The 26,966-nt window shown below is 34.5% G+C and overlaps 1 protein-coding gene across 2 annotated transcripts in view; it reads right to left on the minus strand.

Moving 5' to 3' along the window:
- Nucleotides 1–1,678: 1,678 nt before the first annotated feature.
- LOC129756990 (uncharacterized) overlaps nucleotides 1,679–26,966 on the minus strand; it is a 66,347-nt gene continuing 41,059 nt past the window's right edge. Inside the window, exons 2-7 of one of the 2 annotated variants that reach the window (XM_055754072.1) lie at nucleotides 7,285–10,111; nucleotides 3,360–3,982; nucleotides 3,122–3,296; nucleotides 2,905–3,047; nucleotides 2,672–2,807; nucleotides 1,679–2,517 (exon numbers count right to left, since the gene is read on the minus strand). In XM_055754072.1, the coding sequence (XP_055610047.1) occupies nucleotides 2,314–2,517; nucleotides 2,672–2,807; nucleotides 2,905–3,047; nucleotides 3,122–3,296; nucleotides 3,360–3,982; nucleotides 7,285–9,573 (3,570 nt within the window). In that variant the 5' untranslated portion in view covers nucleotides 9,574–10,111 and the 3' untranslated portion in view covers nucleotides 1,679–2,313. Of the gene's footprint in view, nucleotides 2,518–2,671; nucleotides 2,826–2,904; nucleotides 3,048–3,121; nucleotides 3,297–3,359; nucleotides 3,983–7,284; nucleotides 10,112–26,966 lie in introns of both variants that reach the window. The other variant, XM_055754071.1, reaches the window with a different exon arrangement.

Raw genomic sequence — 26,966 nt, forward strand, 5'->3', positions numbered from 1 at the left:
GTGCAGTAAGATCGACATAAAAAGTTGTAAATGAGAAAATTGCTAGTTGCAGATAAAGAAGATGGATAGTTGGAGATTGCAATTCGGAAATTGATTTTAAAACTCAGAAGAATAAAATGAAGTGGGAGATTGGAAGGAAGAAAAAACTTATGTTGATGTTGGTGATGTGAGTTGAGAGCAGAAATTGAGAAATAAAAATCTAAAATATAAATAAAACATTTGAGTAGAAGTTAAAAAAAAATAAGGAGTATCCAGTTGAAAGTTCAACGGCCTGAGCTTCTGTTCGAGATATCATCAGCAAAAATTCGCCAGTTGCAACAAGAACTTATCACTGGGAAACTAAGAATTTGATAGAGCGTCATCAAGTGAACTACTTTCATAAAGTGAATCATTGTTCTGAAAACAATTCAAAAAGGGAAAGTAGATGTAGTATCGTACCACTGACGACAACCCTGTAGATAGTAGGGACCCCCATACGACACTGTGAATAATAATATCCATGCAGGTGTCTGTGTGTGTGCACAGCGAGCAGCGAGTAACGGCAGCCGAAGCACCGAGGAGGGAGTCTTATTCTGAACGAGCAACGAGTAGGGTGCGGCCTTTACTGGTGAATCTGAATTCTGAATCTGAATTCTGAATCTGAATTCTTTCTGAATGTGAATTCTGAATCTGAATTCTGAATCTGAATTCTGAATCTGAATTCTGAATCTGAATTCTGAATCTGAATTCTGAATCTGAATTCTGAATCTGAATTCTGAATCTGAATTCTGAATCTGAATTCTGAATCTGAATTCTGAATCTGAATTCTGAATCTGAATTCTGAATCTGAATTCTGAATCTGAATTCTGAATCTGAATTCTGAATCTGAATTCTGAATCTGAATTCTGAATCTGAATTCTGAATCTGAATTCTGAATCTGAATTCTGAATCTGAATTCTGAATCTGAATTCTGAATCTGAATTCTGAATCTGAATTCTGAATCTGAATTCTGAATCTGAATTCTGAATCTGAATTCTGAATCTGAATTCTGAATCTGAATTCAGAATCTGAATTCTGAATCTGAATTCTGAATCTGAATTCTGAATCTGAATTCTGAATCTGAATTCTGAATCTGAATTCTGAATCTGAATTCTGAATCTGAATTCTAAATCTGAATTCTAAATCTGAATTCTGAATCTGAATTCTGAATCTGAATTCTGAATCTGAATTCTGAATCTGAATTCTGAATCTGAATTCTGAATCTGAATTCTGAATCTGAATTCTGAATCTGATTCTGAATCTGAATTCTGAATCTGAATTCTGAATCTGAATTCTGAATCTGAATTCTGAATCTGAATTCTGAATCTGAATTCTGAATCTGAATTCTGAATCTGAATTCTGAATTCTGAATCTGAATTCTGAATCTGAATTCTGAATCTGAATTCTGAATCTGAATTCTATAATCGTTGAATGTCGATGATAAAAATTATATAAAAATATCATCAGAATAAGATTTTTTTTTAACAAAATGATAGAAAAAACTAAAAATCTAAAATTTTAAATTAGTAATCGATTTTAATGTTTGATTTAAATTTTGAATTAAGACCATTTAGCAAAGTCTAAATAAGTTTTTTTTTCAATCGAAAACTGAGGGATATTTCGGAAAATAAAATCGATTTAATACCCTTATTAACACGACACTTAACCATTTATTACTATTATTAATACTTGCATCAATATCATAATCATTTGCTTGCTTGAGCATGATTCTATTAAGCTTACAGACCAAAGTAGAAGTAGGCATCATATTACACTAACTATCACTTATACAGTTGAGTCCATTAGCGCTGTTTTGTCAGAATTCGATTTTTTGTTTATTTGTTTGATTTTCAATTTTTCTACATTGTACAGCGTACGATTATGTTTTTATTTAACAGAACACATTTTGTTTGATTTGTTCACAAACACAATCAACTAAACTAACGACCTAATAGCTTTTGTTTTCCGTATGACTTTTTAACTTAAGACATCCAAATTAAGCTTTTCAATATGTTTGTATTTTTTCTTCTAATTCTTAAAGAAAAAAACTTTTAGCACATCAATCAATGTGCTTTTATTGTCTCTCTTAAACAGTTTTTATCGACTAAGAAATCGATCTCCTCTAACTAGAGGAGCTAAGAGATTATATGATTTCAAGCTTCCTGGAGAAACTTTTCTAACGCCACTGGGATGAGAGACTCCGAATAATTTTAAGAAAAGTAAACGATTTCAGAAGGACACAGTCTTGAGTATAGTTGTTGCTGGATTAGACGGAGGCCCAGTTTGGGCGCCACCCTATTTGTAGTAGGTCGTCTGTACTGGCCGGGTGCTGGACGAAGTGTAGGTGCTCATTGGTATGCTGGGTTGACCCTTGGAAGCCGGTATCGACGGTGCAGGTCCTCCGCTTCCGGTTCCGGCCGGTCCAACCAGGCTGCTGCTAATGCCGTACATCTGATCGGCGCCCGTCGGAGCGTAATCCACGTCGTAGTAGATTCCGGACTGCGGAGTGTAGAGAAGGAGTTTTATATATTTGAATTCTTGAGGAAACAACTTCCCGAAAGTGGGTATTATTCTTTGAGCGTGAATACACGATTTGTGAAAATTAGCTAACTTTCGTTAAAAAAAGGCTTTTTGAACCTGGGGCGTTACTCACCGTTACGCTGGCGTTGCTTCGACTTTTCGGTCGCGGCACGTTAAAGTTCCGCCCGAGCAGATCTGCTCGGTCCTCCTCTTCGCTGGAGCTCGAATTCTCCAGGGTCCGCATGCCGTTACGTCCGATGCCAAGGGACCTGTCGAGGATAGGAAATCTTTTGTCAGTGTAAAGATGTTGAGGTTCTTTAGACCTTTAGGATGAGTTTTCAAAAGGGTAAACATCAAATTACGGACCTGGGTAACGGAACCGGTGGCAACGTGCCGGCATGCATCGGGGGCAATGTTCCGTGCATGCTCAGGGTGCTTAGCGTTCCCATCTGCCGGCCGGGATATCCAAACATGGCTGACGCTGGCCGGGGAGGGGCTATTGGTTCTGCCTGCTCATGGAAGTTATAAAATAATGTTAATAAAGGTCATAATCCAAAACTAGGTTAGGGTTCAAAAAGTTTACCGCGTAATGATTGGCCTGGGCCATCACATCAGCAATCTGGGCCCAACGCATCCGATCTTCCAGGGTGACCTGGTACGGTGCTTGACCCATGACCGGAGTTTTGACTTGAGCACCACCCATGTAACCGAAAACGGGACTTCCCATGGCGTTTTTGTGCTCACGCTGCCATTTGCGGCTAAAATAAACAATAGACATTTAGAGACTAATCTCTCCGTTTAAAGTAAAATGTCAACATTACCTCCACATGATCAAACAGATCAACGTCAAAACTATGATCACGACAGCGGCCACGGAAGCTCCTACGGCCACGCCCAAAACTTCACCGTCAATCTCGCACTGGGCTCCGTAATAGCTGCCGACGCACTTGCAGACCTGCTTGTTATTAGCGTTATCGAACATACAGCTGCCTCGATTGTTACAGTACGAATCCGGACAGGAAAGACACTCTCTTCCAGCCCTTTGAGGTTGATCTGCCCATGGGTCCCGATACCCAAAGTTACACTCGCATCGGAACGTTCCAAACAGATTAGAGCAGCTGGCCTCCTCATCGCAATCGTTCAGCTCCTCCGAGGTACATTCGTCTACATCCTGAACACTGGAGACCGCCCCAGTTGGACTGTCCACATAAAGCGCCGAGTTACCGATGTTGTTGTTCCTCCGGTGCAAAACTCCCAACAGGTGGCGCTGGATGTCCGACTTCAGTTGAGGCCTCAGCGTTTCCGCATTTTCGTCCAAACTTATCGTGTAGTTCACGAAAACCCCTTTAATACCGCTGGCCGCCGGATTGGTCGTGTAGACGGAATTCACCCGTGCGTCCATAAATTCGTCCGAAAATGGTGTCATCGACATCGCCGAGTCCATCTGCCGGGCGCGCAGATTTCCCCCGATGAGCACAGGTTTTCACGCACATTTATGGAAAGAGAAATGGAATGGAGTGGAGAGAGAGAGAAATAACATTAATTCAAGTAAATAGAGACGCGATCGAGTTTTCATCAATTTAGCCAAGATTTGTATCGGTGCTGGGATGGACTGGCCATTATCGGGCAGTTGGTAACTACACATGGGAGAAAATAAGCGATTTGCCAAACGAAACGAAGTCGAATCAATTTGGGATCACCAATATGTGATACTTGTCAGGTACAAATCACTATTAATCATATTTTGTTTGAATGTGAGGTTTACTCAGAGAGTAGGATAAAATATAAGATAAGCCAGGAGAATTTCATGTATGGTGATGTGAGTAGGACAAAATTACTAATTGATTTTTTAAATGAAACCAAACTCATTGAAAAATTGTAATCATAGTGTAAAATAACAATTAGTTTTAAGAAGGGTGAAAACTTATGTTACATACCCTCGTTAAATAAATGTACAAAAAAAAAAATCAATTTGGGATTCCGCTGAGGTAAACATGCAGTTGATTGAAAGAAGGCTCGCAGTATGATTAAGTATAATTTTGCATCTCAGATCTAAAACTAAGACTAAAAACCTTTAATTATATCTTCCAAGAAAGAAGGAATACAGGCCAAGCATTTCGAATTCACCGAAACATCAAAACAGATTGAATTTGACAATTTTGACAATTTTGACATTTTTGACAATTTTGACAATTTTGACAATTTTGACAATTTTGACAATTTTGACAATTTTGACAATTTTGACAATTTTGACAATTTTGACAATTTTGACAATTTTGACAATTTTGACAATTTTGACAATTTTGACAATTTTGACAATTTTGACAATTTTGACAATTTTGACAATTTTGACAATTTTGACAATTTTAACAATTTTGACAATTTTGACAATTTTGACAATTTTGACAATTTTGACAATTTTGACAATTTTGACAATTTTGACAATTTTGACAATTTTGACAATTTTGACAATTTTGACAATTTTGACAATTTTGACAATTTTGACAATTTTGACAATTTTGACAATTTTGACAATTTTGACAATTTTGACAATTTTGACAATTTTGACAATTTTGACAATTTTGACAATTTTGACAATTTTGACAATTTTGACAATTTTGACAATCTTGTCAATTTTGTCAATTTTGACAATTTTGACAATTTTGACAATTTTGACAATTTTGACAATTTTGACAATTTTGTCAATTTTGACAATTTTGACAATTTTGACAATTTTGACAATTTTGACAATTTTGACAATTTTGACAATTTTGACAATTTTGACAATTTTGTCAATTTTGACAATTTTGACAATTTTGACAATTTTGACAATTTTGACAATTTTGACAATTTTGACAATTTTGACAATTTTGACAATTTTGACAATTTTGACAATTTTGACAATCTTGTCAATTTTGTCAATTTTGACAATTTTGACAATTTTGACAATTTTGACAATTTTGACAATTTTGACAATTTTGACAATTTTGACAATCTTGTCAATTTTGTCAATTTTGACAATTTTGACAATTTTGACAATTTTGACAATTTTGACAATTTTGACAATTTTGACAATTTTGTCAATTTTGACAATTTTGACAATTTTGACAATTTTGACAATTTTGACAATTTTGACAATTTTGACAATTTTGACAATTTTGTCAATTTTGACAATTTTGACAATTTTGACAATTTTGACAATTTTGACAATTTTGACAATTTTGACAATTTTGACAATTTTGACAATTTTGACAATTTTGACAATTTTGACAATTTTGACAATTTTGACAATTTTGACAATTTTGACAATTTTGATAATTTTGACAATTTTGACAATTTTGACAGTTTTGACAATTTTGACAATTTTGACAATTTTGACAATTTTGACAATTTTGACAATTTTGACAATTTTGACAATTTTGACAATTTTGACAATTTTGACAATTTTGACAATTTTGACAATTTTGACAATTTTGACAATTTTGACAATTTTGACAATTTTGACAATTTTGACAATTTTGACAATTTTGACAATTTTGACAATTTTGACAATTTTGACAATTTTGACAATTTTGACAATTTTGATAATTTTGACAATTTTGACAATTTTGACAATTTTGACAATTTTGACAATTTTGACAATTTTGACAATTTTGACAATTTTGACAATTTTGACAATTTTGACAATTTTGACAATTTTGACAATCTTGTCAATTTTGTCAATTTTGACAATTTTGACAATTTTGACAATTTTGACAATTTTGACAATTTTGACAATTTTGTCAATTTTGACAATTTTGACAATTTTGACAATTTTGACAATTTTGACAATTTTGACAATTTTGACAATTTTGACAATTTTGTCAATTTTGACAATTTTGACAATTTTGACAATTTTGACAATTTTGACAATTTTGACAATTTTGACAATTTTGACAATTTTGACAATTTTGACAATTTTGACAATTTTGACAATTTTGACAATTTTGACAATTTTGACAATTTTGACAATTTTGACAATTTTGACAATTTTGACAATTTTGACAATTTTGATAATTTTGACAATTTTGACAATTTTGACAGTTTTGACAATTTTGACAATTTTGACAATTTTGACAAATTTGACAATTTTGACAATTTTGACAATTTTGACAATTTTGACAATTTTGACAATTTTGACAATTTTGACAATTTTGACAATTTTGACAATTTTGACAATTTTGACAATTTTGACAATTTTGACAATTTTGACAATTTTGACAATTTTGACAATTTTGACAATTTTGACAATTTTGACAATTTTGACAATTTTGACAATTTTGACAATTTTGACAATTTTGACAATTTTGACAATTTTGACAATTTTGACAATTTTGACAATTTTGACAATTTTGATAATATGACAATTTTGTTAATTTTGACAATTTTGACAATTTTGACAATTTTGACAATTTTGACAATTTTGACAATTTTGACAATTTTGACAATTTTGACAATTTTGACAATTTTGACAATTTTGACAATTTTGACAATTTTGACAATTTTGACAATTTTGACAATTTTGACAATTTTGACAATTTTGACAATTTTGACAATTTTGACAATTGTCAGTTTTTGTTAATTTTTAAAATATTATTTTATAGATAATTTTTAACATTGTTATTGTGTTGTGAGATTGATATCCATCTATTTCAACACAATTGAAACAATTTTCAATTCGCAAATGTAATAAAATTCAAATCTTACCGCTCGCACCGCCTCATAGCTGAGCTGCTGGAACTTCTCACTGTCCCGGTTGGCCAGCACACTGTCCCACACAATTCGCCGCTCGTAGATCTTGTCAACCCGCATCGATAGCATCAGGGATACGATCCTTCGACAGGGTTCCCGATGCTTACGACGGGCATAGCCCGGTCGACAGTGACAGCTGGATACGCCATTTTCCGTTTTGCAACGCTCATTTTGGGCCTGATCACAGGTCGAGTCGTCCCCAACGATGCAGGTATCGATTCGAACCGGAGGCAGGGGGTATTTGGGACGGTGTTGTTGAGGTCGATGTTGCATCGGGGAGTTTTGTTTGTTGCTAGGGTTGTTCGTTTTCGGTGGAGGTTCCGTTTCGGCTACGGCTTGACCGATTCCGGTTACTCCGGGTTGCAGGGTTTGTTTCGTTGGCCGGGTGAGGGGTTCGGTGGTTGTTGTGGTCGGGATGATTTGAACGGGCGGTTGTTGGGTTGTGGTTTTTGATTCACCGAACAGATCGATGTAGGACCGTTTGCCGTCGATCGAGACGAAGCCGTCGTTGCCGTTGGCCGTCAGGATGATGCTGGCATCGTCTGGATCGTTGGGTTGATTTTGCGGGGGTCGGTTGTAGTAGGGGTTGATTTTGACGGTTTGCTGGGATCCGGAACCTGCCGGACCCTGGATGGCCGAGAGGGTGACGTCGAAGATTTCGCCGTAGTTTGGCGGGAGCTGGGGCCGAGTCTGGATGTCTGGTGCCTGCATGTAGGGGTTCTGGGTTCGGATGGGATTCTTGTTGCCACCGGGTTTAAAATCGGGGTCGTCTAGAACAAGACCCGGACGTGGATGGAACCGGTAGTCGGTGGTGGTTTTGGTTAGTGCCGGTGTAGGGGTTGAGGAAGAGGACGATGGTGTTGTGGTGATTTGTTCTGGTTTGTGGTTTGGTGCCATGGTTGTTGTCGTTGATGAAGAACTGATCACAGTCGAGGTGGTGGTTGTTGAGGAAGTTGATGAAGATGTGGTTGAAGTCATGGTTTTGGTAGGAGTTATCAGTTCCTTGGTGGTGATGAAAGATTCTCCACTTATTGATGGTTCCAGCGAGTAGCTGGCCGTTGAACCAGAATCCGAGGGCAAGTACTCGATTGAGTTGATTTCGTAGACGCTGGGAACTTCGGTTTGGAACTGTTCCGAGGATGTGGTCGTACTGATTTCGATCGGAGTTTCGGAGCTGCTCGTTGGAGTATCGATGGTGTATTTGACCTCGGGCGCAGGTTTTCTTGGCTTTTCACTTTTTCGTGGAGGTTTCGTCACTTCCTTGTTTTCGCTGATCGGAATTTCGGTAATGATCTCGTGATTGTCGGTTTCGGTTGTTGTTTTCGTATCGGACTCTTCCTGGTACTTCTCCGTAGTTGTGGTTGTAGTTTCACTCTGAAGAATGTTGTCATTCGTCGTAACGGGGTGGTTGGCAGGATCGCTTTCTGGCTTTCCGTATTCCACATTCGTGGGATAAGGTTTGTAAGGAGGCATCGGGCGTCGATTGGGTGAAATAGGAGGTCGAGGCTTAGGTCTCTGCCATGGAGGCCTGTTTTGCGATACAAATCCTGGCCTAAAGGTCTGTTGCATCGAAGGAACGATCTGCTCCGGAATAGGAACCCCTGTTATGAAAGGCCTCACTGGAGTTTCAGGTCTTTCGAAATTGTAAGGCGGTCTTGATGAAGTAGTTTGTTCATTTTCGAAATCATTTGGCGCAGGATTGGCATCCGAAATGCGGGGAGGCCCTCGATTATTGATTCGAGTAGCCGAATATCTCCTCGTAGGCTGAGTATTGGCATGAACATTCACATTACCATTCAGCAACTTCACAATCCCAGTTATAATATCCTGAATATCCGGATTCGAATTCTGCCGCCCGTTGTGCAGATTATTGGCCATTATAAAAGGCGGGGTATTTGGCGACTTTCCAGTCAAGTTCATCGCCACGTTCTTATTGTACTGGAAGGAATCATCCAGTAGATCTTTCCCACTTCGCTGCTTCACCAATGCGGCAGAAGGTTTCACATCCTGATCTACCTCATTGTGATTGTCGAAAATCAGAAAATCTTTGCCGCGCCCCTCGACATTGTTCAGTATGGGCAAGGCCGATCGTTTCGATTTGCTTGCGCTTGTGTCGTTTTCGCAATCCGCGTTTGCATCCGAGCAAATTGCAGCCGCGAAATGCGCCGTAACGAGCAAACCCATCAAGCTGCAAACGTACGCCCGATGAATGAGCATGGCCAGGCGAAACTGTTTGGATGACATTTTCTATTTATATGTTTCTTGTTGTTTGACTTAAAGAGTATGTGTGTTCGAAAGATTGCAAAATTCCTTCCTTCTCTTTTGTTTTAAGGCTGATTTTACTTTCATTCAACGACGAGGAACTTCCTTTTGACTCGTTTCGTTTCGACTTGAGCGCGAAATCTCAATTGTGAAACAATTTCACACTTTAATCGTCGCGTTAATTTGTCTTATTGTGTCTTAGAGCAGTGATTTTAATCTTGTTTTCTTTAATTTTATTTTTTCTTTACGTGTTGTTTTTTTTTGGTTTGATGGCAATTTTTGTGTTTTACTTCTTAGTAGTTAGCGTGTGGCTACGCTTCGCCGACGCGTCGTTGATGACGGTAATCAGTGATGGCGGCAATAATTGATGCAGACAACTTGGCGATGGCTCAGCCGGGTGCTTTTTTCGCTGAAGAAGTTTCTTTGTTTCCTACTGTTACTCTGCCAGGATGCTGCCGGATGATCATCTTCCGAAGATTTCATTTGGAACGGAAAAGCAATTTCGAACAAGGCTTGGATCCTGAAATGAAAAAGAAAGCGAAAACTTCTATCAGAACTGATGAACGATTCTTCAAATTAGAAAAATATGATTAATGTCTTTCATAATTGTACCCCAAATAGTCGAGAGACTTCAATGCTGGTTAACGTAGCTTAAGCGATGAACCTCAAAGTTTCTATTCCCTATTCGATTTCTCATCCATCCACATTTCATCGCCCATGTCCGGGTAAACAATTAAAAAATATCAAAACTCCATGCCCTAGGGCAAGGTACGGTAGCCTCAGTCATCCGTATCTCCGAGGGTATGTCTTCAATGGCCGTTCCTTGCCATGACGGACATTTCCAAAGACGAGACTCATAGACGGATTGATCAAACTAATCTCAGTTGGTAGTCGTCGTGCGCCATGTTCAGTGTTCATGCATGCATGCATGAATGATCGATTGGTTCGAATCAATGGCCACTGGCTGGAGGCCGGGAGGCCCGAAGAAACCATTTCTCTTCGCTCTGAATCTGCTCTGGTTATGGTGCCTCGATCGGGGGAGAAATTTCTTCGTATGTTGCTTGTGTTTTGTGTCATTTATTTTTCGTTAAACAATTCCACAAGTGGGAAAGTTTTTTTTTTCTTCCCCATCCCCTCCTCTTTTGACCACACGTGACGTGACAGTTGAGTAACATCATCGAGAGCTCACGCATTTTTTAGAGCGGCAAAACGTGAGCCCGCCGGGGTCAATAACTGAGATGAGTGCGGAAGGAATGTTTTAATTACCGACTTGGAATGTTCAGCTAATTACAAGGTTTAAATCACAATTCAAATGAAATCGTATTATGCGAACTAATGATGCTTGAATTTGGTTTAATTGTGACCATTTTAATGTGTGATTGATTGATTGTAGATTCATTATTGTTTTTTTTTTTATTTTAAGGAGCTTTGTTTTTGATGGCTTTTTGTGAAAAAAAAATCATATACCTACTCTCATTACTTTTGTTGGTTAATTTTACAGTCAAAAAATCGCTGTCAATTTTTAAAACGATTTATTCAGTCCTCATTTAGTGCAACGAGTTTTTATTTCAAATGGAAGTTTTCATGGAAAATCGAAATTTGTCATTCCAAATTCATCAGCAGTTATACTGAAAATCCAACAAATTAGCAGTGTTCGGCATCCTAATTGAAAAATTAGCAGCGCTAATTAAATCGCTAACTCATTCAAATCTAGCGATCGCTAATTAAAACCGCTAAATGAGCGGAAAAAGTTATCGCTTCAAGCTCAAAGCGCTAATCGCTAATCGCTAACTGTTGATGAACAATAACGTAAACAGGATGGTAACAGCATGGATTATGGTTGTATCTCAATTCGTTTGCTCAAATACTTTACAAACATAGTGCAGATTGTTTATTGTGCCCAGTCTGTAGAAAAATCTTTAACCAGGTTTCAGTTTTTTTTTCAAACTTTCAAAATAGTATAATGCAAAATTCTCATGATAGAAGCATTACCAAACGTGTATCTAAAAAATTTCAACATTTCAACAAATCACCACATGTGGACGACCATGCTTAAGTCATGTAAAATATTGATCAAGTATGCCGTTTACTGTACTTTTGCAAGCAAAAAACAGTTTCTAAAAATTGACCTTCTAGCTTTGAATTATATAAATGATGTTTAAAATAGTTTAATACTGTTTAACAATATTTATTGAATTGTTTGTCTGAGAATGTTGAGAAAAGAAAAGTTAATCTGTATGAGGCACTCTGCCCTGAGACCATTCGAAGTGACCATTTCACTTGGAGCGCATATTGGTGTAAGAATGATGCCCGATGTCTCCTTCACTTGTCAAATGAAAAAAAGTCTACTTCTATCAGTAATAATTTGTAAATTTGAAACAAGTAAATGGAAGTTAGCGTTCTTAATTTAGCGGAACCAAAAAATAGCGGAACTTTTCAATTCGCAAGCTCAATCAAAATTTAGCGGCAAAATTAAACCGCTAACAAAAAGTTATCGGACTAACTAGCGATTAGCGTTTTAGCGTTTTTGTGCCGAACACTGCAAATTAGCATCAAGTGATAGTATTTTTTCGGCAGTAACATTTATTAAAATGAATTACGAAAAAACTGGTAACACAATAAAGATATTCAATATAAAAAATCATAGTCAAAAACCAGTCAAGTGTAAAGATATGATTGTGATTGATATGCAGTTTAAGTAAAAAACTTAAATTCGGCTTGAGAATATTGAGACAACAATTTCAGCCTCGGACTCTGAGCAATGGTTCTTTGAAATATGGAATCAAAATTTCCAAATGACTTCGAAAATTGAAATTTTTAAAATTTATAACTGAACATGAAAACTGAATCAGGAATCAACCAGATTGAACTGTTCCAATTATTTATTTGTATGCAAGTGTACTGAAAAGTTATCAAAACGTTTAAATTCGACCCCAGATTTTAAACTTTGTGAGACCGCTTTCCTGAATTTCAGTTTTTTTTAAAATAAAAAATTCGTTAGTTTTATTTATAAGATTATAGATACTAAACATTCGGATTGAAAGATGAATGTTAAAATGAACACATAATATTGACAAAATTGACAAAATTGAAAAAATTGAAAAAATTGAAAAAAAAACAAAATTGACAAAATTGACAAAATTGACAAAATTGACAAAATTGACAAAATTGACAAAATTGACAAAATTGACAAAATTGTCAAAATTGTCAAAATTGTCAAAATTGTCAAAATTGTCAAAATTGTCAAAATTGTCAAAATTGTCAAAATTGTCAAAATTGTCAAAATTGTCAAAATTGTCAAAATTGTCAAAATTGTCAAAATTGTCAAAATTGTCAAAAAGTTAAAATTGTCAAAATTGTCAAAATTGTCAAAATTGTCAAAATTGTCAAAATTGTCAAAATTGTCAAAATTGTCAAAATTGTCAAAATTGTCAAAATTGTCAAAATTGTCAAAATTGTCAAAATTGTCAAAATTGTCAAAATTGTCAAAATTGTCAAAATTGTGAAAATTGTCAAAATTGTGAAAATTGTCAAAATTGTGAAAATTGTCAAAATTGTCAAAATTGTCAAAATTGTCAAAATTGTCAAAATTATCAAAATTGTCAAAATTGTCAAAATTGTCAAAATTGTCAAAATTGTCAAAATTGTCAAAATTGTCAAAATTGTCAAAATTGTCAAAATTGTCAAAATTGTCAAAATTGTCAAAATTGTCAAAATTGTCAAAATTGTCAAAATTGTCAAAATTGTCAAAATTGTCAAAATTGTCAAAATTGTCAAAATTGTCAAAATTGTCAAAATTGTCAAAATTGTCAAAATTGTCAAAATTGTCAAAATTGTCAAAATTGTCAAAATTGTCAAAATTGTCAAAATTGTCAAAATTGTCAAAATTGTCAAAATTGTCAAAATTGTCAAAATTGTCAAAATTGTCAAAATTGTCAAAATTGTCAAAATTGTCAAAATTGTCAAAATTGTCAAAATTGTCAAAATTGTCAAAAAGTTAAAATTGTCAAAATTGTCAAAATTGTCAAAATTGTCAAAATTGTCAAAATTGTCAAAATTGTCAAAATTGTCAAAATTGTCAAAATTGTCAAAATTTTCAAAATTGTCAAAATTGTCAAAATTGTCAAAATTGTCAAAATTGTCAAAATTGTCAAAATTGTCAAAATTGTCAAAATTATCTAAATTGTCAAAATTGTCGAAATTGTCAAAATTGTCAAAATTGTCAAAATTGTCAAAATTGTCAAAATTATCAAAATTGTCAAAATTGTCAAAATTGTCAAAATTGTCAAAATTGTCAAAATTGTCAAAAACGTCAAAATTGTCAAAATTGTCAAAATTGTCAAAATTGTCAAAATTGTCAAAATTGTCAAAATTGTCAAAATTGTCAAAATTGTCAAAATTGTCAAAATTGTCAAAATTGTCAAAATTGTCAAAATTGTCAAAATTGTCAAAATTGTCAAAATTGTCAAAATTGTCAAAATTGTCAAAATTGTCAAAATTGTCAAAATTGTCAAAATTGTCAAAATTGTCAAAATTGTCAAAATTGTCAAAATTGTCAAAAACGTCAAAATTGTCAAAATTGTCAAAATTGTCAAAATTGTCAAAATTGTCAAAATTGTCAAAATTGTCAAAATTGTCAAAATTGTTAAAATTGTTAAAATTGTCAAAATTGTCGAAATTGTCAAAATTGTCAAAATTGTCAAAATTGTCAAAATTGTGAAAATTGTCAAAATTGTGAAAATTGTGAAAATTGTCAAAATTGTGAAAATTGTCAAAATTGTCGAAATTGTCAAAATTGTCAAAATTGTCAAAATTGTCAAAATTATCAAAATTGTCAAAATTGTCAAAATTGTCAAAATTGTCAAAATTGTCAAAATTGTAAAAATTGTAAAAATTGTAAAAATTGTAAAAATTGTCAAAATTGTCAAAATTGTCAAAATTGTCAAAATTGTCAAAATTGTCAAAATTGTCAAAATTGTCAAAATTGTCAAAATTGTCAAAATTGTCAAAATTGTCAAAATTGTCAAAATTGTCAAAATTGTCAAAATTGTCAAAATTGTCAAAATTGTCAAAATTGTCAAAATTGTCAAAATTGTCAAAATTGTCAAAATTGTCAAAATTGTCAAAATTGTCAAAATTGTCAAAATTGTCAAAATTGTCAAAATTGTCAAAATTGTCAAAATTGTCAAAATTGTCAAAATTGTCAAAATTGTCAAAATTGTCAAAATTGTCAAAATTGTCAAAATTGTCAAAATTGTCAAAATTGTCAAAATTGTCAAAATTGTCAAAATTGTCAAAATTGTCAAAATTGTCAAAATTGTCAAAATTGTCAAAATTGTCAAAATTGTCAAAATTGTCAAAATTGTCAAAATTGTCAAAATTGTCAAAATTGTCAAAATTTATGATTGTCAATGATTTGTCAATGAAGATTTTTGTTGACAAATTTGTTGTGATGTGCTTATTTTTGAGATCTCGGAATTTTTAAGAGGTTTTTCTCCTTCGCCATCGAAACTTTCGCAAATCAAGGTCAAATATTTATCGGTTTCGGATCGCGATCCGCCAGTTTGACCCTAAAACATCAAACAATCACCCCTTCACAGTGGTGAATCGCCATTATCAGCTGGCTGTCACCATACTTAGCTTTGCGGTGCGTTCGCCGCAATGTGTCACGCGCGTCGCGCCACAGCAATTGCACAATTCCAAGTTTGCCATATCGAATCGTGGCGTAAGTGAGCAACCAGCAGCTTTTTTTCGGTGTCTCGTATGAGGGACACACTATTAAAGCTAGCGATAATTTTTTGTCCTACAATTTCAGCAATAACAACAACAGTAACGACAATAAGCAACTTCACTTCATACTACATTTCATCGATGACTTAATAATCGCTTGGGCCGTACGCAGGAGGTACATGAACCCGTGTTCGATAATTTTGTCATCGCTTTTTGCCACCAGTTGCGGTTTGAAACCTACTTAGGTACTTATTTGGAAGTGCCGGAGAAATTTTTATTCGCATGTTTCATAATAGGACCGGATGAATCATTTGCTGCGGATTGTTAGATTCGAACAAGGAAGTTCGATCAAGAAAAAGTTGCATGTCATTGGAATAACTTTTCAAAGATAACCACCACAAAAATTTAAAAAAAACCACGAGGAATGATGTAAACAATAAAGATTCCAAAACTGTGAATTCCTAATTCTATTCTCTAAATAACAAATTCTGTAAAATGATGTGTAATTTGCTAATTTTTCTTCTGTCTGAAGTTCATGATACTCTAGGAAACATTAATTCATACATAATCGTGAAAATCACTGGTCGTTTGAATCCGGATCAAGAATGATGAATGCAATCTTTTTAATCATCCGTAGAGACTCAACGTCCAACTTCAAAACGGAACCATAAGATGACGTTCGTACGCGTTTGGTTGAAATTTCGTTCGGTTGTTTTTTCTTCATCTGAACAGATCCGTCTTCTGCTCTGTGCTTATGGCCTGTGTGGAGGGGTCTCCATTTTTTTTTCATTTTCTTGACGGAGGGAAAATCCACTACCCTTGGACTCGTATAACTGCGATGAATCGTCAACAAAGCGAAGCGGACCCACGAAAGACTAACACGGATCCATACAATATTTATGCTACCTTGTGCTCGACTGGAAAAAAACTGAGTCAGTCAGCTGAGTTGAGTTAAAAACCCGGCAAGTGCGGAGTTTTGCGTAACAAATTGCAACCGCTGCCTGTCCGCCTTTGTCTATGCAATCATTTGTTTGTTGCCGAGTTTGTTTTGTTTGTTTAGGTGTGTGGTTAGTCATAGGTTATTAAGGCTCTCTTGAATACAAATCAGTGACAATGTTGGAGCAATTATGATGCACTTATGCCACCTTGCGTAAAGTGTAGCTAGACTTTTTTTTATTCGAGTTTTATCTGCACTCACCTGAACGATTTTTTTTGTCGATTGAGAAGGATTTTTAAGCTTGTTGAAAACATTATGCAAAGTCCGAGAAGATGATAATGTTGAAATTTAAATTTATAATACTTTAAATGGAATGAGTTCTGGATACCGATAAAACTTTGAAATTTTCAATGAATTTCACAAGGGTACAGCATTTTGGTGTCTATGATTCAATAACTGATTTTGTAAGAACAATTAGAATTAGAATAGGGAGACCTCAATCTGTCTGATCATCAGGACGTCAAGTAATCAGGCTACTAAGCCAATTGGTCTTCAGATCATCAGAACATGAGTGTCAACTATCTGTCGCACCGTCAAGTCGTCAGACGGTCAAGATAACAAGTGATCAAGTTGTTAAGTGATCAATCATCAAGTCATCATCCCTTGAAGTCTTCGATAGCCTGAGGCAACCAGATCGTCGAGTGATTAGACCATCAGATTATCAGACCCTCATTTTCGACAGATCTTGAAGTCTGCCCGATAGGTCAACTTAGTATCAAGTTATGTTTTGGTAGTTTTTTTTTAAGGTGGTTGAATTTATGAGAAAAGATTAAATAAATTAATTCCTAGCTTAAAAATTGTGTGAAACCCGAACCAATATAAGAACGGAACAATATATATCATTCTTACTAATGGATGGTAATTTAAATTTTGACTCACAGATGAAAAAAAATCTTCAATCAGTTCTGTGCGAAAAAAAAAAAACAAAATAGGATTGTGCGAACGCAATTACACCTTCTAATCGACAGGTCTTCGCAGCAACCAATTATTCTCAAGAGAGCCCATTGAGAAATTGATGCTTTGCCACAAGCTAATGATGTTTGCATCTTTTGTTTTCCTTCCTTTTTCTCTGTCTTTCTCTGTTTACCTATCTTTAACGGAGAAATTCTTCTAGCAGTAATTCATTCAAAAATGATTCCAGTGCTGGTGGTGAACGTGGAACTATTAAATCCAGAAACACTTCAATTATCAGCTATTTTCGGCGCATTTTCGAATTAATTCTACCCGGCTCGAATCATCCAATTTTCGGAACCAATTTTGGCTTTTGGCTTAACAGTTTGCATACAGCTCTGTTCTAATAACCTAATTTTAGGCAGTTATAAAGAATACTTTCACTTTTTGTTTCCCAGAATCTTGGAGATAACGGATGAATTCTTGAAACTGGAATTAATTATTAGCATTAGATGTGTGGGTTTGTAATTGAAATGCATCAAGGAAAACGTTTGAAAAGTTTAAAGTCTCATCTGTAGTATCAATCTTTAATAGAAAACAGAAAACTTGTATAAATCTTGGAAAATGATGAACTTGCGTTCCACTTTTTTTTTCAACGTTGTATCTAATACAAAGAACATGCTGTGCAGTAGACTGGCCCAAATTTGTATGGGATGATTTTTTCAACTTTTTTTCAACGCGGCACCCCCTAGGTTGGTGCATTTAGGTGAAAAAATGACTTTCTGAAAGTTTCAGGTCATTTGGAAGAAGCACGAGCTGGCGCAAAGGACTTGAAATTTGTATGGAGATTTTCGGCAAATTGTATGAAAAATCGACATACTTTCACTCGTTGTGTTCTAAAGTATTTTTCCAGTATGCTAGAAAGCTCAGAATTTCAGGAATTGTAATTCAAACAATGACAAACAAGTTTGTAAAAGATTGTGACGCGATACGAGTTGACTGTGATGAGTTATCCGCAATTGAATGTGTGACTTTTTTCGCATTTCATTGATATATCGTGAACGGTGTATGGGCTAATAATCGCACTATCTTGATCGCGTCGTCGCACAATGCAGCAGTTTATAGTTTTTCAAACCATTCTTTCATTTTTGCAAAGATATTCATTATAAAATAAGCTACAACTTTGCCGAAGACACAAACTTTCTATCTGTAATTCTCATTGTGTGACAATGCGATCAAGTTAGTACTATAAATCCACCTATGCACCGTTCACGATATATCGATAAAATGAGAAAAAAATCACACATTCAATTGCGTATAACTCATGACAGTCGACTCGTATCGCGTCACAATCTTCAACAAACTTGTTTGTCATTGTTTGAACTACAATTCCTGAAATTCTGAGCTTTCTAGCATACTGGAAACATATTTTAGAACACAAAGAGTGAAAGTATGTCGATTTTTCATACATTTTGCCGAAAATCTCCATACAAATTTCAAGTCCTTTGCGCCAGCTCGTGCTTCTTCCAAATGATCTGAAACTTTCAGAAAGTCATTTTTTCACCTTAATGCACCAACCAAGGGGGTGCCGCGTGGAATATAAGGTTTTTTTTTGTTATGGGCCAGTCTACTGTGCAGGTACTACTAAGGCCAGGCCAACCATGTGATGATAAACGCAAAAGATACAGGAACATTTAAAACAGATTAAAAATAATACAGGACGGGCTCACCAAATCACAGAAACACTATGACGACGAATTATTCAGGACGCAGAAATAACTTCAACTTAGGCTAAAATATTTGGGAACGTGGCTTGACTGGATCAGATAATGTTGGGGAAACTGCCGACTTTGCTTCTTCGGATGGCCCACTATTCCAGAGTACGGTTGGTTCCATTTCTCGAACTTTAATCACTGCTTTAATCAGCATGAAAGCACTGACTCAGTGTTAAAAGTTTGATTTCTACATATAACATTTTCCTGCCCAAAAAAGAAAATGAGCTAAGTTGGCCTTGCTCGAGAACGGTCGTTTGTTTTTCCGCGACCGCGTTTTTCTTCTGTGTTCTATAAATTAAATTTTTGTTTTCCATTATTAAGATTTTTTTCGAAGTTAGTCATTGTAGTGATTAATTTACTTAAACATAACGAAAATTCTTGATGTTGGTGTAGATAGATTTTCGGGAAAACCGGTAATAGAATTCGAGTTCAATCCGTGCATTTTTGTCGATTTGTGGAGTGAAGAAGATGTCTATTTAGATCCGGAAGGATTTTTTATCGATTTGAATTAAAAATTCAAAGAAAGTTATTTTGAATCAGTGATGAAGGTGGAGAAACTTTAGTGATTTTTTTAAAGTTTATTATCTTTCTGACAAGGGAGATTCTTTCCGGGTACAGTAGAAAAATAAGAGTGCCAGCGTCGAAGCTTTTTCCTGTAGATTGTTTGGATTTCTTCAAGGCGAAAGGAATCAACGAAGGAATAAAATCAGCTAAGTACCACTTGAACATTGATCTTTTAAATTTCATTATATTAAATAATAAAATAGCTTAACTCTATTATTGGGGACTAGTGGGGGGTTGGACAGGGCATCAAACGAGCGGAAAACTGATATACAATGGATTGTGGGTTCAAGCCAGCCGGAGTATCTCGGCAAATTTGGAATCTGGAATAGGTTTCTTAGGGACCTTTCCAGGTATCTTTATTTGTTTCGAACAGTTTGAAGTGAGTAAGATGAGTCAAACCTGTCCCAAGCCAGTGGTAACGGACCCCTTGGTTGTGCTGCAATTATTGTTTGTGAGTTAAGCATGAACAATATTTGAATGTGTGATCGAGACTTTCCGTACTGCCTCGGGTCGAAAGACCTATCAGCCACTGGTGGGTTCAACAACATACAACATACATACATACATAACATTTTCCTGCCCAAAAAAGAAAAAAACAAGGTTGGCCTTGGACGAATACGGTCGTGTTTTTTTTTCGGTAGTGCGTTCCTTCTACGTTCTTAGACCCTCTTCAAATTTTCTTCTATGGATTTAATGTACTTTAAACTTTTTTCATTGGAAAGGATAAAGTGAATTGAAGTATAGTTAAATGTGAAGTTTAGAGAGCAGATACATTCATATTGATTTAAAAAACAGTGTTTGGTAGACGAGCAAAGTGTGCTACAAGTGTCAAAATTTCAACCACGTTTTCCCAACACGAGTGAACTTGCTCTAAGATTGTGAGAAAAAAATCATTTGATAATCAACAGCTATAGCAATTTAGCAAGTTGTTTACAAACTTAGTTAGCTCTCCTCAGGAGTCTCAAAACGAAGCCAATCGAAAACTTGCGCCCAGCAGATGCTGCCCCAGATAAACGCTGAGCAGGTTACATGATTTTTTTTCTCTTCGTCACGAACCTATCTCGAACACCTTAGCTCCCCTCCGTTGCGCCAAAACAACTAAGGCGCAGGCATAGAAGATGCGCTACGCGTAGCAGCATTAATCGAAACCGTTCAATTTCCCAAATCATTAGTACCTACTACCAACAAAAAACCAAAAAACACTCACGTGTTCACATTATAGCTCAGGTGCCCATCAATCGATGGATCTTTTTCTCGAATGTGCTTTCACTCCTTCCTAGATGCTGCCAAACCAACCACCCAGTTAAATTTTCTACGGTTTATTTTGGCGAATTTGTTTTCTTGCTTCCGAACAATCGATCGAGGCAGCGGCATTTCACACTCTCCAAATCGATTTTAATAACAGTTTATTGATATTCATTCCGCCATATATGAACCATCGATGGTCTCCGTTGTGGATTTATCTTTTTATTAAGCCAACAAAGCGCAATGCGTTGCATCATGGGTCATGTAACAGTTGTTTGCGGAGCGATTCATCACGTTGAGAAAAATTTGAAGGTTTTTTTGCTGATCTGCTATTAGCTTGAAAGATGTAAATCTGTAACAAATTAAATGAGGTTGTAAAATCCAAATGAAAACATTCAAAAATTGTTCCACACGACGAATCTAAACCCTTGAATACAAAAAGTTTGCCGGTTTTTTTCCTCGCATTTAAACAGCCGGGAAAATCAAGGCTATTTTATCAAGCAACCATGTTTTAAATTTCAAAATTTTCGACCCCAAATACGGGCTATTTCCGGAAAAATTTGGACAAACCCAGGAATAATTCAGTAATAATCAAGGAGGAAAACACTTCGATCTAACATTTTCACTGTAACACATGCTTATGTAATATTTATGAAATCATGGAATAACAATTCTATTTTTGGCATCTTCTAAGAAATTGAAGTCGTAAATACATAAGTGAATCAAAAGCTTTTATTGTTAAAACAGTGTAAACAATTTTTAACATATTTTTCATATTTTTTTTGGAAAAAAATCTATTTTTAATGGGTTAAAATAGTCTGAAATCCTAAAGTTTGGTTGAAATTTGTAAAAAAAAATTCTGCAGTTGAAGGCTACACATCAGCTTCACGTCGAACTTCTCACTTCACACTTCTCACGTCTCATGTCTCACGTCTTTTTTCTCTCGTCTCACTTCTCACTTCTCACTTTTCACTTCTCACTTTTCTCTTCTCATGACTCACTTCTCGCTTTATTTACCATTTCTCACGTCTTTCGTCTCATTTTTCTCTATCTTTTCATTTTTAACTTCACACGTCTCACTTCTTTTTTTTCTCCATACACTGCAAAAATTATTTCCTGGAAAATTACGCAAATGCCCTATAACAAAGAGGAGCAGGACATTTACCGTAATTTTACAGGTCGAAAACATGATTACGTGACATTTAATTTTTAGTGTACAACATTTTTACAGGACATTTGCTGTAATAATAAATGAATCTTTGTTTAATTTCAAGGAAAACAATTTTAAATTTCAGGTTTCATTAATTACAGGTGATTTATTTTAAAGGTTGCAGTTTTCAGTGACACTTAATAGTCAAAAAATTGATCTGTGTAGTTTTACGTTCCACGTCTTGTATTTAATGTGTTTCATATCTCAGTTCTCAGTATCAAATCTCACGACTACACAGAAATTTTTTTTTGATTTTTACGTGTCACTGAAACTGCAACCTTGAAAATAAATCAACCTGTAACTAACAAAACCTATAATTTTAAATTGTTTTCCTTAAAAGTTAACTAAGATTTATTTATGATTATAGCAAATGTCCTTTAAAAAAGTTGTACACTAAAAATTAAATGTCACGTTATTTGTTTTTTGACCTGTAAAATTACGGTAAATGTCCTGCTCCTTTTTGTTACAGGATATTTGCGTAATTTTACAGGAAAAAATTTTTGCTGTGTAAGGTCTAAGTTCTTAAAGATCAGATCCGAGGTCTCAGGTTTCAGATCAATTGAAATGAATCAGTTTTATCTCTCATCCGTTCCAGAAATTTTGCCCGTTAGAGTTCTTGGAGTGTCAACTTCACACTATATCTCTTTTGTTTCTCAAATGATTTGTATAAATTTTATAGTTTTGGAAATCCTGTGATAGTATGTTTTCCACACAATATTCAACTACAACACTTGAGTTTTATGTTATTGAAAGTCTGAGAAAAAAAAACGAAACCGGCCGATTTAAATTTAAAATCTTTTTTTTTCGGACCGCACTCAAAATATAACTTACTAACAATTTGGAAGAAGAGAGAGAATTAAAATGGATAGAATTAAAATGAAAGGTCATTATTTTATGATAGCAAATTTGATGAATAAAACCCTGAAAAAAGAAAGCAAAACTAATTCATCTGTGTATAATTTGAAATGTTGGATAGGAAATTTAACATAATTTTTCAAATGCATAGCAGACAATACCAGCAAAAATTGATAAAAAAGGTTTATCACTAAATTTTTGTTAATTTTTATGTAAAATTTCGAATGAATTAATAAAAAAATTAAATCATTTGGAATTTTCCATAAACACTAACTAAGATTTAGTGATATAACTTCTTCTCAATTTCGGCTGGTAAACAGATACATCATTTGATTTACTTTTTCTTATTACCAAACACGAAAAACACCAAACATGAAAAAAAACAACTACAAATTGTACTTTTTCTCATCACTTTGAAGCTATTCTTAGCTTGCCAGATCCGGGTTTGCCAGGATATTTAATACAACATTTGGGAAAAGTTTTTTCCAGCCCCGTTACTCGGATTTCATTCAATCCCGGATTTTGTCCTGATCTGTTCTTTTAGTTGCTTAATCAGACAACTAAAAACAAATTGTGTTTTATAAATGGTTCATTTATGCGCCCAAACGAAATTTTTTAAGCAAGTTTTATAAAACTAAGTATGAAGGGTTTTTGGAAGCCTAAATTACGATTTAAAGTCTGCTAATGAGTTTTGATTGAAAATAAAAATAATTTTTTTGTCTTGATTTTCGGTCGAAAATTTTGAAATCAAATGTCCGAATTTTGTCATGTTTTTGGATAAAAAAATGTCCGGATTTGCTCAGCCTGGATACGTGCTAAAGAAATTCTGGCACCTTTAGACTATACCACAGTAAAAAGGTGTAGGCCTATAGAAAAATATATTTGTTTTGAAAATCATTCTCTTTTGCGTTAAACGTTTAACCTTTATCGAAATTCATTGACTAACATTCCTCCTGCCGTGCGTATTTTTATTATTATTACACATAGCAATCACAGTGTTCTTGGCATTGAACGTTGGATGGTTATTGAAATTAATGTATGTTGTATGTTGGTTATCCACCATGGGTGCACGGATTCACCGCAGTTTCTGCCAAAGTATGTGCTCACATGGATTATTATTTTCGACAAATCTCCAATGCAGCGCGTACACCATACCCGGACCCTATGGCTTCGTATGAACTGTTATGTAGTGAATGAATTGTATTGATGTAGGGTATATTTGGGAAGAATGAGTCAATCAGGTGGGCTAGTGTACTTACAGGTATTCCGGCATTCGTATATATACCTGGCCAGCTGGCAACTGACTGAACATTCTTATTATATAGTCAGTTATAAGAGAAAACACATCTTACATGTCGGCAACTTATGGGATTCGAACCCAAAAGTTTTCTTGCCTATACCGATAATCGAACCCAGTACTCCCGGCATACCAAAATCAGACTTGTGCCAGCCTAACCGCTAGACCACATCGGCGCTTGAATGGTTATTGAAATTATTTTTCACAAATTCCATTTTTATGTGCGTGTCACCGAGAAATTTTTATACAATTTTATTCTGTGTTATTTTTTTTTACAAATAATAAAACAATGTTTTAAATTCTAAGTTGCGTATAAGATCATTGCATTGAGATTTGGAAAAAAGTTGTTGCAATCTCAGAAAGATTAATAATTTTGCAGATTTTTTAATGTATTTCGTCCATTATTTCAGTTTACATTAGGCCGGAACAAATCCTTCTTAATTTTGTCACTTGGAGTTGGAACATCACGAGGGGGGGACAATAAAAAATAATACAAATTTTCAATAAAATGGAACAAATTGGACAAAAGCTTGCATGCAACAAACTTGCATACAATTTAAATTGCACAAAATCAAAAATTCGAGTTTTTTATGTTGAAATTTTGAAAATATCTCAAATACAAAAGGTGATAAAATTCCCACCATCTACAGTTTGACTTTTGTCCTTTAAACTGTATGAATTATCGAAGAATTCATGAAATTTTTCAATAAAATACCATAAACTTTTTTCATTTCCCCCTTCCGGATTTTCGAAAAAAACGAAGGGGGACAAAAGAAGAATTTAATTTTGATTCCGACCTTATTCAATCCTTAAATCTCCATTTGGAAAATTTTTCCCAATCCTAATTTTAAATATTTCAAGTTGAAAACTGCGTCATCTAAAACGTTTTGTTTTAGTTGAGAAAAATTACTTATGAAGCCGATATCTGAATAATTATTCCATTATTATTTGCGGCACTTAGCGGGATTCTGGTAATTGAACTGAAGTATGAATGTTGAATTGAAAAACTCTTGTAATGGAGAATGTTTACGATGGTATTTTGTATATTTCATTGGATGTTCTTAAATATGATAATTTGAACCATTTTGCGATCATTTTAGACCCGCAATCAATAAATTCCCTCGGACGTTTATTCATAAACTTGTACGGTTTCTACGAAGTTTTGTCTTAAAGTAATTGTTGACTACGGCAGTTTGACCAGATACCTAGACCAGTGGTCGGCAACCTTTTGAGTCAAAAGAGCCAAAAACTTCAAATTTTCGAAATTTCAGAGTTTGAAAGAGCCACATTATAGATTATTTTTTTCCCTTTTTTAATAAAAAAAAAAATCATAATATACGAATGATCAATGAACATTAGGTTTACGAAAATAATTTTAACCCCATTAGAGTTTTTTTCAAACTCTTGGATTTTTCTTTTTAATCTGTTTCTGATAACCATTAAGTACATGGATTTTCATCTGGATTGTCACCTTTTCTAACATAGTTTGATTGTTTATAAATTTTGATACGTTGGCAAATATAGAGTCAAAAAAGTTTTAAATCCATGTTAAGCTCAAATGAATACACTGCCGGCCAAAAGTTTGGGATCATCCGCTAAAAAACATGCAAATTTTGATCGTTCATATCTCAGCCGTCTTAGGACATATTGCAAATCGTCTGAACTCATTTGAAAGATAATGAGCAATATCTATTTCGGAGTTATTTTGCCCAGAAATAATGTTTTAGTTTTGCACCTAAAACTTAACCTAAAGTTAGAGCATTTTCGAAAAAACGCACTCAATATTCGAAGCCGATCATCTCGCGATAGGGGTCCAAAAGTTTGGGATCACCCCTAGTATGGTGTATCGACCAAAAGTTTGGGATCATTTTTTCAAAAACATGCTAATTTATCTCATTCATATCTTTCTCATCTAACATCGTATTGTAGATCTAAAGGGTGCATTTGAAAGCTTAGGAATTGTTGTTTTTTCATAAATTCATTAAAAAATTATATTTTAAATCCACAACCATAAAAAATTCACAATCATAAGTGTGAATTTTCAAAAAACAATTAATTTCAAGTAAATTGTATATGGTTATCACTTTAAAATATTATTTTTGTATGAATTTATGGAAAAACAACAATTTCTAAGCTTTCAAATGCACCCTTCAGATCTGCAATACGATGTTAGATGAGAAAGATATGAATGAGATAAATTTGCATGTTTTTGGCCAATACACCATACTGAGGGGTGATCCCAAACTTTTGGACGATAACTTAAGTGTCTATTTTATTAATTTAAAGTACATTCTTAAATTTTTGCACAAAATTTTTTGATTGTGTTTTGAGAAGTATAGAATAAGGATTCCAATGCAACTAAAATTTTGAAAATTGGTCCACCCTATCGCTAGATGATCGGCTATGAATATTGAGTGCGTTTTTTTGAAAATGCTCTAACTTAAGGTTAAGTTTTAGGTGCAAAACTAAAACATTATTTCTGGGCAAAATAACTCCGAAATAGATATTGCTCATTATCTTTCAAATGAGATCAGAAGATTTGCAATATGTCCTAAGACGGCTGAGATATGAACGATCGAAATTTGCATGTTTTTAGGCGAGTGATCCCAAACTTTTGGCCGGCAGTGCACTTTGCATGATGTTGAAGTGAAAATTTTAACATATTTACAAAAGCAGGTTAATTATAATTTCTTTGGCAAAAAAAAGCTCTTAAAATGAGAAATTGAAGGGAAATAAATTTTCTCACAATTATGAAGCTATTTTAAATCATTCTCCGGATTAAGCTAATCCTTTCCAAAACCCAGAATTATG

The sequence above is a fragment of the Uranotaenia lowii genome, chromosome 3 (assembly GCF_029784155.1).
Source record: "Uranotaenia lowii strain MFRU-FL chromosome 3, ASM2978415v1, whole genome shotgun sequence".
Taxonomy (NCBI): domain Eukaryota; kingdom Metazoa; phylum Arthropoda; class Insecta; order Diptera; family Culicidae; genus Uranotaenia; species Uranotaenia lowii.